This window comes from Girardinichthys multiradiatus, chromosome 21 (genome assembly GCF_021462225.1).
Source record: "Girardinichthys multiradiatus isolate DD_20200921_A chromosome 21, DD_fGirMul_XY1, whole genome shotgun sequence".
In the NCBI taxonomy this organism is placed as follows: Eukaryota; Metazoa; Chordata; class Actinopteri; order Cyprinodontiformes; family Goodeidae; genus Girardinichthys; species Girardinichthys multiradiatus.
Genome location: NC_061813.1, coordinates 57,378 through 75,575, shown reverse-complemented (window position 1 = coordinate 75,575; position 18,198 = coordinate 57,378). Strand labels below are relative to the sequence as shown.

General features: G+C 38.2%; 1 protein-coding gene across 1 annotated transcript in view; it reads right to left on the bottom strand.

Annotated features, from left to right (window-relative positions):
* cubn (cubilin (intrinsic factor-cobalamin receptor)) overlaps window positions 1-17,957 on the bottom strand; it is a 214,064-nt gene extending 196,107 nt beyond the window's left edge. Inside the window, exons 1-6 of the mRNA XM_047349911.1 lie at window positions 17,825-17,957; window positions 17,524-17,653; window positions 14,912-15,007; window positions 13,673-13,711; window positions 13,486-13,587; window positions 13,249-13,352 (exon numbers count right to left, since the gene is read on the bottom strand). Coding sequence (XP_047205867.1) covers window positions 13,249-13,352; window positions 13,486-13,587; window positions 13,673-13,711; window positions 14,912-15,007; window positions 17,524-17,653; window positions 17,825-17,922 — 569 coding nt within the window. The 5' untranslated portion in view covers window positions 17,923-17,957. The remainder of the gene's footprint in view (window positions 1-13,248; window positions 13,353-13,485; window positions 13,588-13,672; window positions 13,712-14,911; window positions 15,008-17,523; window positions 17,654-17,824) is intronic.
* Window positions 17,958-18,198: the final 241 nt, after the last annotated feature.

Below are 18,198 nucleotides of genomic sequence, written 5' to 3'. Positions count from 1 at the left end.
CCTTGTTTGATTTCTTAGGGTTTAAAGATGAAAAGAATACATGGGAGTACAAAGGTACACAATGTAATTTCAGATTACTAATTCATAAAATATTTGAACATTTATCAGCATTTAGATTATTAAAGAGGGGTTCTAGTAATAATTTTCTCCCCAACTCTCAAAATTTAAATAGCCAAATTAAGGAAAATTATATGTGTCTTCCCTTTGAAACACTATGTGGGAAAAAGTCCAGATTGGAGTCAAGCTTCTTATCTTAATTTCTGATTAAGTCAAACACTGCAGTTTTGTTTAGTTTGAGTATACCATAAAAATGTCAACGCCGGCTTAAAATACTTCTTTACATTTAACCTGAGCAGAGAAATTCTTGAATGCAGCTGCGATCAAATTGAGCAAAACAAAAAGAGAATTATGACAATAACTCTCAGGATTGTAGTTATTATTATTACGGAGTTATGGTAGAAAGAATTGGCAAAAGGTTTCAGCATCAGTGAATTTGGATTCATTTAAGAGAAAACTGTTGCTGTGCTTCTAAATACTTTGAGATCTCTTTGGATTATGTGCACTCATCTTAAAAAGGATCCTGAAGATTGTCATAACAAAATTGATCAATTACAGCATTAAAAGATATGGCTGAGAAAACATATTCTGAAAAGAGATTGTTAAAAATTTCTTTGAATTCTTGAAGCTTCAAATTTGGCCATTTGTTTGTCTTTGATGTTTTGTCTTTGTTTTGTTGGAATGAATGTTTGTTTATATGTTGCATGAAACAATAATCCATGTTTAGAATAATGTTTCTAAATCCCAGATTGATTAAAACTTTGAGTTTTCAGGAGAGTTAAGAAGCAGCTTGTTTCTGAGGTTAGGTGCATGTTAACAGTTTTGCAGTTTAAGGTTCACTAAGATGGGTTGGAATGAAGAAACTGTGGGTCCGCCCACAGGCTGTCAATCAAAGGTTAGTTCTGCCTGACTCCGCCCACCTACCAGGTTGGTTCATGCCTTTGCTTCCATGGAAACGCTCAGCACCTCCCTTCCTGAGTTTTAACACTGTTTAAGAGACAATAGAATCAAAATGCTTGTAGTGATTGTTGCCTTAATAACATGTTTTTTTGTATAATGATAAAGGATGTAGCATGACTTTTAGATTTATGTGTTTTACTATTAAAAGGTTAATGAAATAGTTTAAACTAGTTTGAAGAATTAGTTTTGCATACAGAATCATTGGTGATTTATTAGATTGAAAGTTTTTCCTGGTACCATTAAGCTAACTGACAGTTCAAGATATGCAAAAGTAAGGAATATATTTTTGATAAAGAATCAGAGTTATGATTTCATACTTGACAGGAATTATTTATTAGATTAAATTTGTAGAGTGTATGCATCAGAATTACATTAGATTTCCATTCATCTAATACTTATCTTCATACAAGACAAATCAGGATGATATGTGACTTATTTCTAAGTGAAATATTGATGAACTGAATAATTAAAGTTTGTGTTTTGTTGTTAATGGAACTGAATTGCAGTTAAAAACATCTGGATTTTCTTTATGTTGCTTTCGTTAAATTCATAGAGACACATAGTTATGTCAGAATTCATTTCTTTGGTTCTATGTAATGTGATCTTGGTTACTAGAACATTCTTGTTTAAACATTTTGCTGGATTGTTGCATGGGTTGGACCCTGCGCCAGGAGAGGGGAATGTCAGAATAAAGTAACATGGGGATATTGCCAAGATACATTTTTTCCACATCTTTGTGTGAAGATAGGATGTTGTTTTACTGTCAAAACCTGTCCACTGTGTTTTCTCAAGTTTCACAGATGGTGAAGGCTGCATTACCAGAAACAGCCACTTCCACCCTCCAGTCCTTTATTCCTGGCGACTGGATTCTGCTCAGAGAATTTAGGAGAGAACACAGGAAGTCCAGGCGCTGGAATGGCCCATATCAGATCCTACTAGTCACCCAGGAAAGCTGCAGGAAAGCTCCTCCAGCTTCATCTGGCTTCCAGGACACAAGTCATCATCCAACTGGATCATCCACAGCCCGAAAGGTGTGAGGACAGCGGACCACCACAAGACAAAGAACTGTAAGCTGATCACTGGAGAGTGATTGAAGAGGTGGTTGAAGAACACTGTTCTTACAAGGGCACAATCTCTTGGGCAGTGCAACGTTATTTCAGAATCTACTTAAGGCCATCACATTGCCTGAAAGTTAGAAATCATAAGGTAATTTGCCTCACTGCACACACAGCACAGTGAGAGACACATAGGAAACATACAAGGAAGACCTCTACACATTTGCACATAACCTTTCTCTGGACGATGGACTGGTGACGTCTGCAACAGAGAGACAGTCAAACATGTGCCATGATGCTTATTCTCCTTAATTTCTTAACATTTGGTGGCTACTAGGCGCTCCTTTGCCTGGACAGCAAGGGTCAGCCAAATTCTTTTCTCCCACTTTGACAGCGAAACTGACTCTGAGGAGGAAATCTTGGATGCTTTTATCTAACTTTCATGTTTATTGCTTGATATCTATCATTATGGTATTATTACAAATTTAAATGTGTTCATTTCCACCGTTGTTTAGTTGGACTATGGAAGCCTAACTTCCAGCAGGTTAGAGTTCCTGTTTCTAAACATATTTATAGAGGAGCTTCCTACAATCGCCCACCTGTACCAGACTGGTAACAGGGCAGCTTGAAGCCACTCAGGAGAGACAGCAGAATTTTTGAGTTTTGTTTATGATTTGTTTTCTTTGAAAAAAAAACTGTTTGCTTTCAGTACCAGAAGAAAGGACATTCCACTTCAAGGTCACGATGCAGCTATATGGAAGATGGTCTGTTCTGATGCTAATGATTGGTATTGCAAGTATTTTTATTACTCCTGTGTTCATTTGGGGAAAGGTACAGCAAAGATCATTTGTGGCTAATCTGAGTAATTACGCCAATAATACTCATCAGCTGATTCGAAGAGAGATTCATCACTTTCCAGATTACCGTGATCATGCTGAAAATGTCCGGTGGCAACAGATGCATCAAACCGTGAGGAAGATAAGAAATGATAGTTGCTATGTTTGTTGTTTGATTTCACATGCTATTAATGATCAACCATTTTTAGTACCTGTTACTATTGATACTACTTTCTTTCCAGATAGGCGACATAACCAGCTGGTGGAGGTTATTTTTCCTTGGGTGAGGAATTATATTGTAAGGCAAAGCAGATGGTTGTTACCTCTGACCCGAGGACGGTTTAGGGCCATAAAGCACAAACTCTTTTAAGTTGAGATAACACCCACATACTTTTTAAATACTGTGTGTAAATGTTGACACCACACTGAACCCAAAGACAGATGACTATGATGACACAGAAAAGGTTTATTTTACCGAGGTACAGAATAAAGACCACTACTCCTATGATGGCATGTTGTAAATGAAAATATCTTTGACGCCTGAGTGTACTCATAATTGTACCTCATAAAATTACTTTATAGCAGAAAATCGAAATAAGTTTCTATTTAAGTGAAATGAGACAAAGTACACTGATGACATGAACAAGGCTTGTTTTAATTCTTTAACTTTTATTACATTTCGTTTTCTTTGTTTTATTATTGTTGTACTCTACCATGCCCCTTGGGGGGAGGGGCGTGTGAGTATTTTTCCCACAATATAATCTGCTTTCCGTCCGTGGGTTTTTCGCTCACACAGAGTGTTTTCTTTTATATGTATCTAAGCATGATTTTCTTCGTGATAAAAAAGGCGGGACTGTTAGGGTTTGAAAACTTTTGTATTGTTTATCACTCATGTCTGCTCTAGTTACTTTTTAAATATCACTAAAACACAAGTTCTCCCCATTTTTACACACCAAGTAAGACACTCGGGCAGCAATACAAACTGAAATGGGATGCTAAATCAATAAAATATCTGGGCGTCTCTATCATCCAAGGTATGAGTAAGATATTTAATATTATGACAAAATACATAACCTGATTTGGAAATCTCGTCAGACGTCATGTCGTCAGGCTTCGTGTCGTCAGGCTTGGGGTCAGGCGTCATGTCATAAGGCTTGGAGTCAGGCTTAACGTCAGCTGACCTGGAGTCAGACTTAACGTCAGCTGACCTGGAGTCAGGCTTAACGTCAGCTGACCAGGCTTATCGTCAGCTGGTCTGGAGTCAGGTGTAACGTCAGCTGGTCTGGAGTCAGTAGTACACGTGGCCTCAACTGGCCTGGAGTCCGTAGTAAAGTCTGCTGGCACCCTGGAGTCAGACGAGGCGTCAGCAGCTGACCTGGAGTCCATAAACAGTTCTAGGCACACCCCCCAGAGGAAACTCAGGAGGTGCTCCGGACCAGGACGTGGAGGCAGCCCGCCCACAGTCTCCTCCGGGACATGGCGAGGTGTGGAGGCAGCCTGCCCATGGGCTCCTCCGGAACATGGCTTGGAGGTGGAGGCAGCCCGCTCACAGGCTCCTCTGGAGCATGACCTGGAAGTCTGGCAGCGGCCGGCTGTGGCTCTGGCGGTCCGGCGTCAGCCGGCTGAGGCCCTGGCGCACCGTACGCTGCACTCACGGCCTCGATAAGGGGTGCGAAGGGACCTACAGCGGAGAGTGGTGCTGGAGCATCAAGCCACACCCTCCCGAGGAACTCCGCCTGCAGGACTAGGTGCACAAAGACAAAATCGTCCAGGAAGAGCCTCAAGTAGTGGACGAAGTCCGAGCAGCGCAACTTCATCTGCTCTGCCCGGAGAATACCACCTCACTGGCAACGTCGTCCAGGGCGGGACCCAAATCCAGTGGGGAACACGGCTGGATCTGAACCCGGGGTGCTCCATTCTGCCTCATCTGCTTGGTCCTTGTGCGGTGGACCAAAGTGCAGATGACCAGGACACAGCACGGTGAGTTGCTTCTTTTCTTTAATAATGGAAGCTATCTTACAGGCAGGTGAGATCCAGGGTGAAACAGAGGATCCAGATCACAAACACAGGCATGAGCTTAGACTTAACAAATCGGGATCTAAAGGCGTAGCAGCAAACCAGGTTGACTAAGATTAACTAATTAAGACTAACAACACCGCATGGAACAAAGGACAAAGACAAATTTAAATACAAACAAAGGTGGACATGAAACAATAGGGCAGCTAATCAGGGAAAACACACACAGGTGTGGAACAGGCGTGCGGGAAGACAGAGGGGCAGGTGAACCAGATAAGGATATACAAGAACATGACCATATTTAGTAAGAGAAAAACACCTGACTAAACGTAAGCAAATAGCAAACCAAAAACAAGCACCGCGACACAAGGTTGGTGTACCTTTTTTACAGCTACCAATCGGGATCCCCGATTCTCTGTTAGCACTGCCTATTACTATGCCGCCCAAATGCGATACATTGTTGGTGCTCTCCGGAGCATCAGAAAAAATGGAAGCACACTGAACTAAACATAGACAAATATCAACCTCAGATCAGGCTTAGTGCATATGATTATTCAAAGGGGGGAGGGGGCTGTATAGTCGAGGAAACTTTAATAATATGGAAAGAGATTGTTAAGAAATATAAACTAGAAGGCGACCACAAACTTACTTGCACCTCTAAGTTGGGAACTGGAGAGTTAGATATTACATTTACAAGATGGTGAAGAAGAACCTTCAAAACCCTTGCTCAACTGAAAAGGGAATTCAGTTTAGAGATATTGGGATCCCCGCCATGGATGAACATGAAGTGAACATGTGTTACAACATGTAAGGCCAGTATGAATTTTCTGGAACTTTCAAAATAAACCGCATTAACCTACTTCCAACTTAACCCAAGAAAAGGAGGAGTCAGAGCTGGAATCTTTGACCCAAAGACACCTTTCCCCCTCTGCTCTTTCTCATTCTAGCTAATGGAGGGACCAGAGCATGTGTCAACTAAAAGCTTTGAAACTCGCAGGCACGTAAGGCTTCTACTTCAAACAATCCTTTGATCCAAAAGTGACTACAATCACACCTATAGAATGCAACAAAGTTAAGTATGATTTGCTGTTTGTGTATCAAGCATTCATTCATATAAAGGGTGTAATAAGACAAGCATGGCTTGTCTTTTCTTCTGAGGCCTCCAGAAGCAGCCCTAATTGAAGTGGATTTACCCCCATGGCCTGGAAATGAAGACATCGGGACCGCAGAATCACACGCCTTTCTGCGTGCACATCCAGGGCAGCGAGAGTTACCCCCTCTGAAGTTGCTGCAACGTGCCTTTGTTGTGCAGTTCGGCGGGGCCATCTAAACAGCCGAACCCTTACAGCTACTGAGAATAGCTGCAACGCTAGTTCTTTAATGCTCACACGTGGATAATCAGACTTGGCTTGAACCGCTAATGGCTAAGGTAACACGTGTCTTATGACCGTCATCTTATGAGCCCTCAGGCTTTGTCGTCACCAAGCTAAGAATCATTTATCCAGAAAGGTTGTAAGTTTGCAATCTCGAAAAATATTTCCCTTAATATTATTTTACTAAATGTGATAGCTAATTAAACGCCATTAAGACTCATTTATCCAGGAAGGTTTGGATCTTATTCAAAATATTTCCTTAATTATTTTAATATTTCTATAATATTTCCTTAAATATTATTGTACTAAATTAAGGCAGCTAATTAAAAACCACTGATAATTAGTCATCCAGGAGGTTTGTTTTATTCAGCAAATCATTATTTAAAATATTATTTCATTAAAATAATGTTTTATCTGATCTTGCATTGTGAATGGTTATTTGAAAGTATATCAGTTATATTCTAAGTTAGTTCCAAGACGAACTTAACTTCTTTTCCAGATTCCTCAAGATAAGTCTTGTTTCTGAAACATTAATAACATTGAATGGTACTCTTGTATCACTTTATTGGTCATGGTTTTTTAACCATTTCTGATGCACTTGTTCATATTGTATATAGTTGATCTTTCCTTTTGCTTGGTAGTTTAGTTGGATTGTTCTAGTATAATAAAATAGTTTTTTGATTTAAATATGTTTGACTTTGAGTTGACTTATTTTTGATAATAAATTCTTGTATTTTGAGAAATTGTGTGAATTTATTCCACATGTGTGCAGAGTTTTGCTGTTCAGTAATACCAGAGCTTTTCTGAACTCTTTTACTATTGTCCTAATGACACCGCCTTATTGGGCGCTTCTTCCTTTTCCCTGCACAGATTCCTGAGGTGTGGAGTAAACCATGGCTTGTTATTCCCAAAGGTGCAGAAGGTCTTGGTCTGCACACACATGTCCTCACAGAAACTGATGTATGATGTCACCACATCAGTTAGTTGGTTTAAGTCAGTGGCTGAGGTTTCAGAAACAGTCCAGTCTGTGCATTCAAAGCAGGCCTGTAGCATCTGCTTTGATTCCTCAGTCCACTTCTTAACAGTGTCAACCTTGGGTTTGGAAGCTCTTAGTCTCTGTTTGTAGGTTGGGATGAGGTGGATTAGATAATGATCCGAAAAACCCAGAACAGCCCTGGTAACAGCTGATCCGCGGAGGTCCATGTTTTTACCGGTGAGGAGAAGCAGCTCGTCCATCTTGTTGTTTAGAGAGTGGACATTTTCCAGGTGGATTGAAGGCAGTGGTGTGCGAAGTCCTCTTTTGCAGAGCTTTACCAGCGCGCCAGCACGGTTTCCCCTCCGATGCTTTCGGCGCAGTATCCCGTATAGTGCCGCAGCTCCGCTTGCCAGGAGCTCAGTGAACCTCAGATCGATTGAAAGATGGTGAAAAAATTCCAACAGAGGACTCTCTGATGTTGAGAAGTTCCTCTCTACTGAATGAGACCACAGGATTGTGGCTCAAAAAACATAAAAACACACAAAATACAAAAACAAAGAGAGAGTGAAGCTCCGAGGCTGCCATTGTCGGCGCCATCTTGGTTTTCCTAAAATAAATATCCAGTTGTCGGAGAGGGATTAGAACTCTGTGTAAAACACAAAAATCCTCCACCACCTCAAAAGAGTGGAGAGAATTTGAATGGAACATTCTGATAGTTTTTTTTGTCACACCTTATATTAAAATAAGCAAAATCTTATACCTGCATACAAAAAGGCTGTTACAAGAAACTGGTTGAAGTGCGACCCTCCAAGCTACGTTCAGTGGAAGGAAATTGTAGAGTACATATATTTAATGGAAAAACTTCTCTCAGGACTAAAGCAGGGTCCCATGCAAGACTTTGGGCTAAGTGGACAATGTACAAGAAGAACAATGAGTTGAATCCCCAGTTTTCATGAGATCAGTCTAATAAGTCAGTGATACAGATAGTAACCCTTCCTGTTCTAATTGTGTGTGTTTTGGAATGTCTGTGTCGTATAAAATTTTGAAAATAAAACAAACAAAAAATGGTCTGAGGGTGGAGTGGGACATTACAACCCCACCCCACTCCGCTTGCAGACGAGCTATTGGGAAAATCTGATGAAAATCTAGTCTTAAAATTCAAACAGTCATGTTGCAGATGCAGAGAAGTCTTCACTCAAAAATATTTGAATGAAGACATTTAGTTTTCTTTGCTCTTTTTCTCCTCTCATTTTTTATCAGAAGGCTGATTTGTTTCTTGATTTGTTTCTTGGCAACAAGCTTATTAATTTTGGTGTTAATTTCTGATCTCTGTAAACTTTGGAGTTGGACAGTGTCTTTCTGCCTAGTTACGCTCCATCACAGAAAACATATGCTCCAACAGGTATGTATAACCAGCAGCTTAGAAGTGGAGTTGTGGTATTATCCCAGGGATGAATGGGGGAAACTGTGAGCTTGAGGAATTTTTGGGGATAAAGGGTGTGCTGTTACTTGGGAAAATGTGATTTAAAATGTCCACTCAGTTTAGATATGTGAAACTATTGTTTTTACATACTGGCACATCAAAAATAAATTGAATATTGTGGAAAAGTTCAATATTTGTGGTCATTCCTTTCAGAAAATGAAACATATTTTATATTGATTCGTCATACATAGAGTGAAACATTTCAAGCTTTTACTTCTTGTAAGATTCCTGGTTATAATTTACAGATAAAACACCAAATGCTGTCTCAGCAGATTAGAATATTACATCCGATCAATAAAAATACTAGAAAAATTAGCATTTCCTACAAAAATGCAGTGTGAATGCTGTAAGCTGATTTGTTTTAGCTGAAAGCTGTGCAGAAACTAGCTGAAAGTGACTGCAGAAAATCCGCTGAAATGTAATGAATTAGAAGAAAACAGAAATGCTAAACTGTTGAAAGCTGGCAGAAAGTGGCTAAGGGTTACAGCAGAAATCAGATAAAGTAGTAGAAATAGCAGAAACATTAGCAAAGAAAAACTGTCATCTGATCTGTTTAAGCAGGAAGACTATTAGCTGTAAAGTAGCTTAATGTAAAGTTAGCTCAAAACTACTTGTTGAAACAGTTGATGAAATGCAAGAATGCCAAAAACTTTAAAAAAGCAGGAAAGAGCTGCCCATAGATGAGCTGAAAAAGCATAGATTGAAGCAAAAACAAAGCCTAAGAAGCTGAAGTCAGTGCTAAAATACATTAAAAATAACAGAAAATTCAAGAAAAAGAATGGACTAACAAATATGCTGAAGAAACACAAAAACAAACAAGAAATTGCCTAAAAACGACAAAAGTGTTCTTCAGCTAAGAGAGGAGAAAGAGAAGCTAAAATGTTAACATTAGCATATTGGCTATCACTAGTATGAACGCTGATATTAATTTACCCCATCTACTATGCAAAAAGCAATGTATAAGCTAAAATGAGCTAAAATGCTAATACTTACTACAGCCTATTTTTAAAAGTCTATAATATTTCCCTGTAAAGTATTCACTCTTGTTCAGGTGTTGGAATAGCAGTAGAAACTGTTGCAATAGCTGAAATCAAATGGTCACTGTTGTAATTTTCCCTGTGGATGACTGTGGCTCAGTAGGAAGAGTAGTTGTCTTGCAATCAGAAGGTTGTGGGTTCAATTCCAGCTTCCATATTGGTGTATCAATGTGTGAGTGTGATTGGGTGAATGTGGCTCTAGTGTAAAAGCGCTTTGAGCGGTCTGTATGACTGGAAAAGTGCTATATAAGTTCAGTCCATTTACCTATGAAGATGGCCATATCATCATAAATCACAGAGTAGTGGTTTAATTCTGCTTCTGATAGAGATTGGACCTGGTTCTGATAGAGGGTTCCTCCTGGGTCTGATGATTTGTACCTGGTTGTGATAGAGATTTATTTTCAGTTGTAATGGACCTTTCTTCCTGGTTCTGATAGCGTTTGGTTGGTTTTGACGGATGTTTGTAAATGGTTCTGATTAAGATTTATACAATTTTTTGATGGAAATTTGTTTCAGGTTCTGATGGATATTGGACCTGGTTCCGATACAGGTTTCTTCCTTGTTTCTGACAGAGTTTGGACCTGGTTCTGATAGACGGTTCCTTACTGGTTCTGATGGACATTTCCTCTTGGTTCTGATAGAGATTTGTTCCAGGCTCTGATGTGCTAATAGCCTATATGCAAAAGTCTATGAAATTGCCATTTAAATGTAATCACTGTTGTCTAGATGTTAAAATTGCAATACATGCTCTCTAAGTTCCCCACACAAAATGGCCACCATGTAGTTGCCTCCTATGAAGATGGTCAAAGGGTTAGGGGTCGGATCTGGTTTAGGCCATAGAAATGAATGAAAATGAATGGAAGTCAATACAAACTCCTCAAAAAGATAGTAATCCATAGATGTATATGTGTGTGTGTGGGTGGGTGGGTGGGTGTGGGACATGGAGAGAATAGAGGCTGAAAGAAAGTCAGAATCACAGACAGACATACAGTAGGAGATACACAGAGCTATAAATAGAACAGTGAGGAATGAATCAGCCAATCAGCAAAGAGCGTCAGTGTAACTTGACACCTGCTGTTTCTCACTCACGCAGCACCTCACTCTGTGTCTCCCCTGGTCTAGGCATTATAACATGGAGGCGCATGCTCCCGAACAACTGGCCATAACTCTGAAACCGTAGGGGCGATCGATGTCATTCTTGAACCATTTTTATCAGAAGAGAAAGGACAGGGGAACGATAATATCAATACTTTTTTGTTGAAAATATAATAATAAAGGCACCACACTAGTTGAAAATAAAGGGAAAAATGGAGAAAAACACAAAAATGCCTGCACATGCTCTCAAACAATAACTCGGAAACTATAAGGGCTATTGATTTTATTCGTGCACTGTATGAATCAGCAGGCCTTCTTGAACAATCATGGACATTTTCATGTGAATACAATAATTTTGACCATTTGTAACTTGAGTGTGTACCCTGCCTCTCGCCCATAGACTGCTGGAGATAGGCACCAGCTCCCCCGCGACCTACTATGGAATAAGCGGTAGAAAATGACTGACTGACTGACTGTAACTTGAGTCACAGCAGGATTCTCAAGAACAAGCTGAAAGATTTGATACAAGAATTGTTGAAATCGGTTGAAGTATGCGGGACTAGTTAACGGACAGAAGATATAATAATAATAATAATAATAATAAAGAAAAACAGGAACACTATTGCTTTACAGCATTCACACAATTATAATAAACAACGATGTCAAAAGTCTGTTCATTTCTATGCACATAATACTTGACTGGTGTCTCAATCAACAGGTGTTTGGGTTGTGGTTTCTATTTTTGTTTGTGCTTTGATCACATCTGAGTTTTGTATTTTTGTATTTCAGGTCTTGCTGTATTTAATTTATTTCTCTGTGTTCAGTTTCAAGTGTCATTTAGTTCTTGCCTTATTAATTAATCTGTATTCATTTTCTTAGTTTATTAAGCTGCAGTCACAGCTGAATCTGGTGGCATGATGTTGGTTTGTTACCATCTGAGATCATTTTCAGGAGAAAGTGCATTTTCTGATATTAAATGAAACTCCTGTTAAATTTACATGGAAGAACAAACAGGGCTCACAGTATTACATTTTCTGCATCTGTATGATACTTAGAAAATCAGATGGCTAATAAAATATTTTTAACTCCTGACTCATTATGGAGTTTTATTCACTGTCTTTAAAACAAACTTGAGAGGATATCTGCAGTTAAATGTATTTAAACAATTTATAAACATCGCTACCAAAACTGAGATGTATCCAAAATAACAAACCCTGGATCACCAGACCCCGGGAGGGCCTGCTTAACAAGAAAATAAGAGCTATCAAAAGCAACTTAAAATCAAAATAAGAGACAGCACGTAGGTGTACAAGAAGAAGCTGGAGGGCAGGCTCCAGCAAAACAATATCAAATGTGTGGTCAGGGATAAAAAGATCACAGGCTTCAAGCAAGAAGACGATCAGATAGATGAATGTTTAGACAGAGCCAATGAACTGAACAGATTCTTCAGTAGGATTAGTTCATGAACAAGCTCTGCATCCTTCTCCCCTGTCCACAGCCAAACAGACATCCCACCCTCCGTTGACCCAAAGCTTCCCTGTCACACCTCAAATCTTCTGCTTTTACATGTTTGTCTTCAAACAAATCTGAAAATGATGAGGCTGCCTTCTTGAAAAAGTTTAGGTCCTTCAGTGTTTGCAGCAAGATGCTGCATATTTTCTGCAAGTCTGTAGTGGACAGTGTGATCTCTTCTGCCATCATCTGTTGGGGCAGCATAAGAGGTGCTACTCCGAACTTAAAAAAATTCTGCAAGCTAATAAAGTAGGCCAGCTCTGTTCTGGGGACTCCTCTGGAACCTCTGGAGATCATTGCATGAAAAAGGATTCTTAATAAAATGAAGAACATTATGGGGAACCCTGAGTATCCTATTAATGACAGTGTCATACAACAATAGATTGTCTTCAGTCAGAGACTTCTTGAGATCTGCTTTAAGACAGAAGATCCTTCCTACCCATAGCCATCAACATCTACAACAGCTCTTTAAAGAAACCTGTATAAAATGAGCTACAACAACATTAAATTTCTTTATGGGATTAATAAAGTATTTTTGTATTTGAATTTAAGTCGACTCAGTGGTTTTGCATCTTGAACTTCAACATTTAGGTCAGCAAAACTTTGACCCGACTTGACACCACTGATTTGCCCACTTTGTTGCTTACAGTTTCACAAGATTTTCCAATTCTTGGGTATGCTTACTGCAATATATAAAAAATTATGTACTGTGACATAATATTAAGTGTTTATGTGACGTACATGCAGCATATTTTAACTAAAAAGCATAAAATTTTGTGTGTATTATTGTTTTAATTGGTACAGAAGCATATACTTTCATAGCAAGCAATGGTAATCTGAAGACTTACGTAAACGATCCAGGGTTGTTAATGCAAGTCGCCCCATTTTGACAACCTTGCAGTGTTCCTGAAAACACTTGGCATTCATTCACATCACTGCCACAGTTAGGCCCCTAAGCCACAACACACATACATAGAGTATATGAAACAGGTGGAAGAATCACAAACATATTATAACTTACTACAAGCTCAAACTGATATTTAAAAATGTTCTCTATGTGTACATCCAAACAACATGAAACTCACAGCCCAGTTGCTTGGACAGAGGCAGTAATATGAATTTAATAGGTTCAGACATGTTCCTCCATTCTGGCATGGGTTACTGCTGCAAGACACCTTGTGGAATGTCTGGAAGAAAAAGAAGCATGAAAACAGAACTTGCTGTATATTTCTTAGGTTTGAGGTATTACCCCAAATTTCTTCAAAGTCTCACCTGTTCAAGAGCAGTTACTTGGTTCCCCAGTGTTGACACCTAAAAGAAGCATGGAAAAGTTGTTTTCTAGGAGGGATTTTAGAGGTGCTACAAATTTTAATAGCTTTGCTATAATTAGTTACTATTTTAAATTATTACTGAACTTAAAACCACAAATCACTGTCCATATAAAAATGTAATTAAACATAGAATAATAGTAAAATACTTCAATAAAAAACATTTTTGGGTTACATTTTAATGAATATTTGCAAATTAAAATTAAAAATGTGATATTAAATTATGTGATATTTTGTGAAATCAGACAACAGTCACTGTTAGTGAATGCCATGTGTTTCTGTTCTGCGGCAACAGCTGTATGTTTTTTAAATGAAAGGTTCTATTGGAGCAAGCACATTTCTAGATTTGAATACTTTAATTTCACAACCTTAAATAAGACACCGAGGAGTAAAAATGGTTCCACAGTGGTCTTTTTAAAATTAAACAAAGAAATGTGTTATATGTTTGGTCAAGTGAATGGTAAGTTTCAAATGTACTTTAGTACACGTTTCCTTTAACTGTTTGGTTCTCTCTGTTTTTTCTCTTTCTAGAAGCTTGCATGCTCAGTATAAGGGATTGCTGCAAAGTCAATGCAAGCCACTGTTGCTACATGCTCATCCAGGAGTGATACTCCAAGTTACTGCATGGATGCAAACTGCTTGGTTTCCTTAGATAGAAAACCTTTTAACCAATTTGAATAATAAACTGAATCTGACTGCACTGTTTGATAGTTACAATTAATTGGAATGTATGGACCTGACTTGAAATCTGTATGATTCCACTGAATTAACTTAGTAAAGTGCCTTGAGACAAGATGTCGTGAATTTGCACTATATAAATAAAACTGAATTGAATTGGTAAGAGTAGTAACTGCTAAAGAATCAACAAGTCATTGTAGTTGGATGTTATAGTGCTTGTCTCTGTACTAAAAATCTTACATTATCTGTGTTTCTGCGAAACGAGTTTCTCATGTCAGAGCAAACTTAATAGTTACTATTTTCAAGAAAGGATGAATGTAGGAGACCACTGAATTTTAACATTTGCACAACCTGTAGTTAGCCCAGAAAAATGCTTGGTTTATAAAAAGCCCTAACCCTTTGATATGGTGAACTTCCTAAGGTCATATATCCTACCTTCAACAATAAGCAATACTGGTGAGTAGTGATCATTTCTTTCACCCAACAAATATTAAATTGATGTTACCTTGGTATTAAGCTGGTTGAGGTTGCTGGTAATTTCAGGGGGAATTGCTCCTCCATGAGACTTGATGTCATTGATGTCTTCTTTATTGTCTTTAATCTTGAATAAGAACCAAGACAAGATTAAAATGGCATAATTTAGAAACCATAATAGTTTATCAACAATGTTACATTATGCACAATTAAGTCTTTGAAAGAAAATAAAGTTTCACTGAAAAACATAGTGCAACAAAGTCTTAACTAACCAGTTTTAAGGGGTAGTTATAGTGTGTTGAATAGGAATGGTGGGACAGCAGTAAGTAGTATCATATGTCCAGCAAACAGCAGATTGAGCTCTGTTTATTTTTAGGAATAGATCCAAGCTAACAACTATTTGGATAAGAGCAAATTGTTTAGGGGAAAAAAACAACAATCTGGAGAAATTCTAAAGGGAATGTTTTTAGACTCAATAGTGACTTTTATTTAATGATATCCCTGTAAAAAATATCTTTAATTAGTAAAAATGGTTTCCGGAACAAGTGTCATAGTTTTGGATAAAAGAAATCCCTACCGTTCAAACTGAGTACTTCTACTAAAAACAAATTAGGAAGAAATGATATTGTTTTTGTGAGTTACTTCCTCAGAATTGAGCAAGAGTCAAAATTCAAAAGCCAAGTGTTGGAGCATGATATGGAGGAGACACGATGATTCTTATGTCACTCTACAACTTCTATTTGTGACTTTGTGGATAATAATACCTATAAAAATCCCATAATGTTACGTGGATAATATTTGTAATATCTGTGGCACATTTTCCCAAAGTAAGACTTGCAGTATGATCAAGATGAGGCACTCTGTGTGCTGTGAGCTTGATTGAAAACCCTTTATCCAAGGCATGCTACGTGTCAAAAAGAAATAAGATAAATAAAATACAGCAGTGTACTTAATAGAGCCAGTTTTGGTATGTGTAATCACATGCTATTATCTTTTTAAATTAATAATTAATTGCCTGTTAAAGATGACACTTATCTGCCCCAAGAGAACAAGTAGAGTGAGCTTTATGTTATTTCAGACTTTATTGATGAACTGGGTGTGATTTAGACAGGAGCAGAATGACAGGTGCATATGCTTTCTTTCCCCAAAGGTCAGTGATCTCCTGGTTGTGTCTGCCCTTGCAGTATACTGATAAAATGCCTTAAAAATCTAGTGGCTGAGCAATAATAGGCCACCCTCTTGATAACAAAATATGCAGAAAATGCCTTCTTTTCAAGGTAATAAACATGCTAATTGCATGATATGTTATATTTTTCTAAGTGGTAGAATTTAATACACTATATTAAAATACACTCTGCATCAAATTGCTTACTTCACATAGTTAACATCCTGAATCTGCTGACTGCAGTCCTCAGACACCATGGTCTTTGACTGTCCTGTGTGTGAAGCCTAAACCTGTGTTAGGGTTTGAAAACTTTTGTATTGTTTATCACTCATGTCTGCTCTAAGTGTCTTTCTCTCCTTACATGTCACAGAAAGGGAGATGGGGAGAGGAGTGAGTTATGCTTTTATCAGCAGCATCTGGGGGCTGCTTGTACCAGGTCCCCACTTTCCCTCTTTGTTTAAAATCAAGACACATGAACCCTAACCTTTCGGACATCACACACACACACACACACACCCTGAATGTTTGTTGAACTGTGTGTGAACCAGCATGTATAAATAACGAGAGAGGGGTGCCAACACTTTTATAGTCTGCACTGCAGAGTGTGACCTACCCTTGCTGCAAGTAAAACTGACTGTATCGTTCTTGCCTCTGAGTTGACTAATTAATACCTAACAACCTGTTAATCATTTCCTGACCTAAATGAGCAGCAGCAGGCTGCAGCAGGTGTGTAAAATCTGATACGATCAGATACTTACAGAGGTTTTAATTTACATTTCTGCTTGTTAACATAAATAGATTAATTAATTTGCTGTTGTACTGGTGGTTAAGTGAAGAGAATAAAATTATGTTTCTTGTTTCCCACATAAAATCAGATGTAGTAAAGACAGATTTAAACACCGGATCTCACACAATGACACATGTCAAGGTGAAAGTGCACCTTTTGGAATGGCTGGTAGCTGTTAATCTTTGGAGTAACTAAAAAAATTATCTCCCTGAAACTGCCATGTAACAAGAGCAGCTGGTGTTTAGGAATTAGGGATTAAACGTTATGTTCCAGCATACACTAATAAGATCACTGTGACCACTAACAATTTAGAAGAGCACCTTACCGAATTAGAACACAATGGTTTGCAAGTGGATTCTGACATTCACATGGATGTTATGGTAAATCAGTGAATATTAATGATTTGTAACACTGTGATGTCCTAATGTTATTATAATGTTGGCTCTTTATTTAGATGTTTTTTAGGCGTTCAAGTTTTTTTCTGGAGAGAGAATATGACATACTTCATTTTTAATTTCTTTCTCAATGTTTTTTTTTTTTAAATTAAGTAACTGTTTTTCCAAGAGCTTAATTTCTCCATCAATGCAAATGCCTCTCCATGAAAGCCTTTGCTGACTTTTAGCCACAGTTAATTTGCTGAATTAGAGCACATCAACGTGTATAGTGAACTAATGATTAAATCTGACCTTACCTGATTTAGAAGCTGTGTGAGGTCTTCGGTACCCACTTTAATCCGGCCTGATGATGAGGGCTCAAAGCGGATCTCTTTATTGTCACCCGTCGTAAACACAAGATGACCATTATCTGACATCATACGAGGCCTACAAATAGACAGGTTTTTCTTAAATAATTTACATGATCTTAATCCAGATAATGTCTCCATAATTTGGCTAGCCTATCATCAAGGGTAAAGTGTAACAAATACAAAAATGCTCTAGTTTCTCAAACATTTCATGTAACCTCTTTCTTTAATCTCTTCTATCCAAACTCACTGTGTCAGTTTTGCATTGTCCTTTGGCTCTCCGGGCAGTCCATACAACAAAAAGATAAGAAAGATGACCAGCCATGAATGCTGCACTGTACCAGCCATAGAGAATTCTTGGATGAGCTCTCTAAACAGCTTTACTGAAGCATCTTGTGCTGCAGCACTCTAATACTCACTTTTAAGACTTTGACCTAAAAACAAGAGCATAAAAAACATGTATCCTAAAACATTATAGCTGTGGCGTATATAATATGGTTTAACTGTGGTTTATCATTAAGTGAGAATGCCTTCCACATGATTCTAAGAGATGAGTAACCTGCTTCATGTGACTTTGATGTTATTTTAAGCAGATTCATTACACCACAGATTAAAAATAAAGCC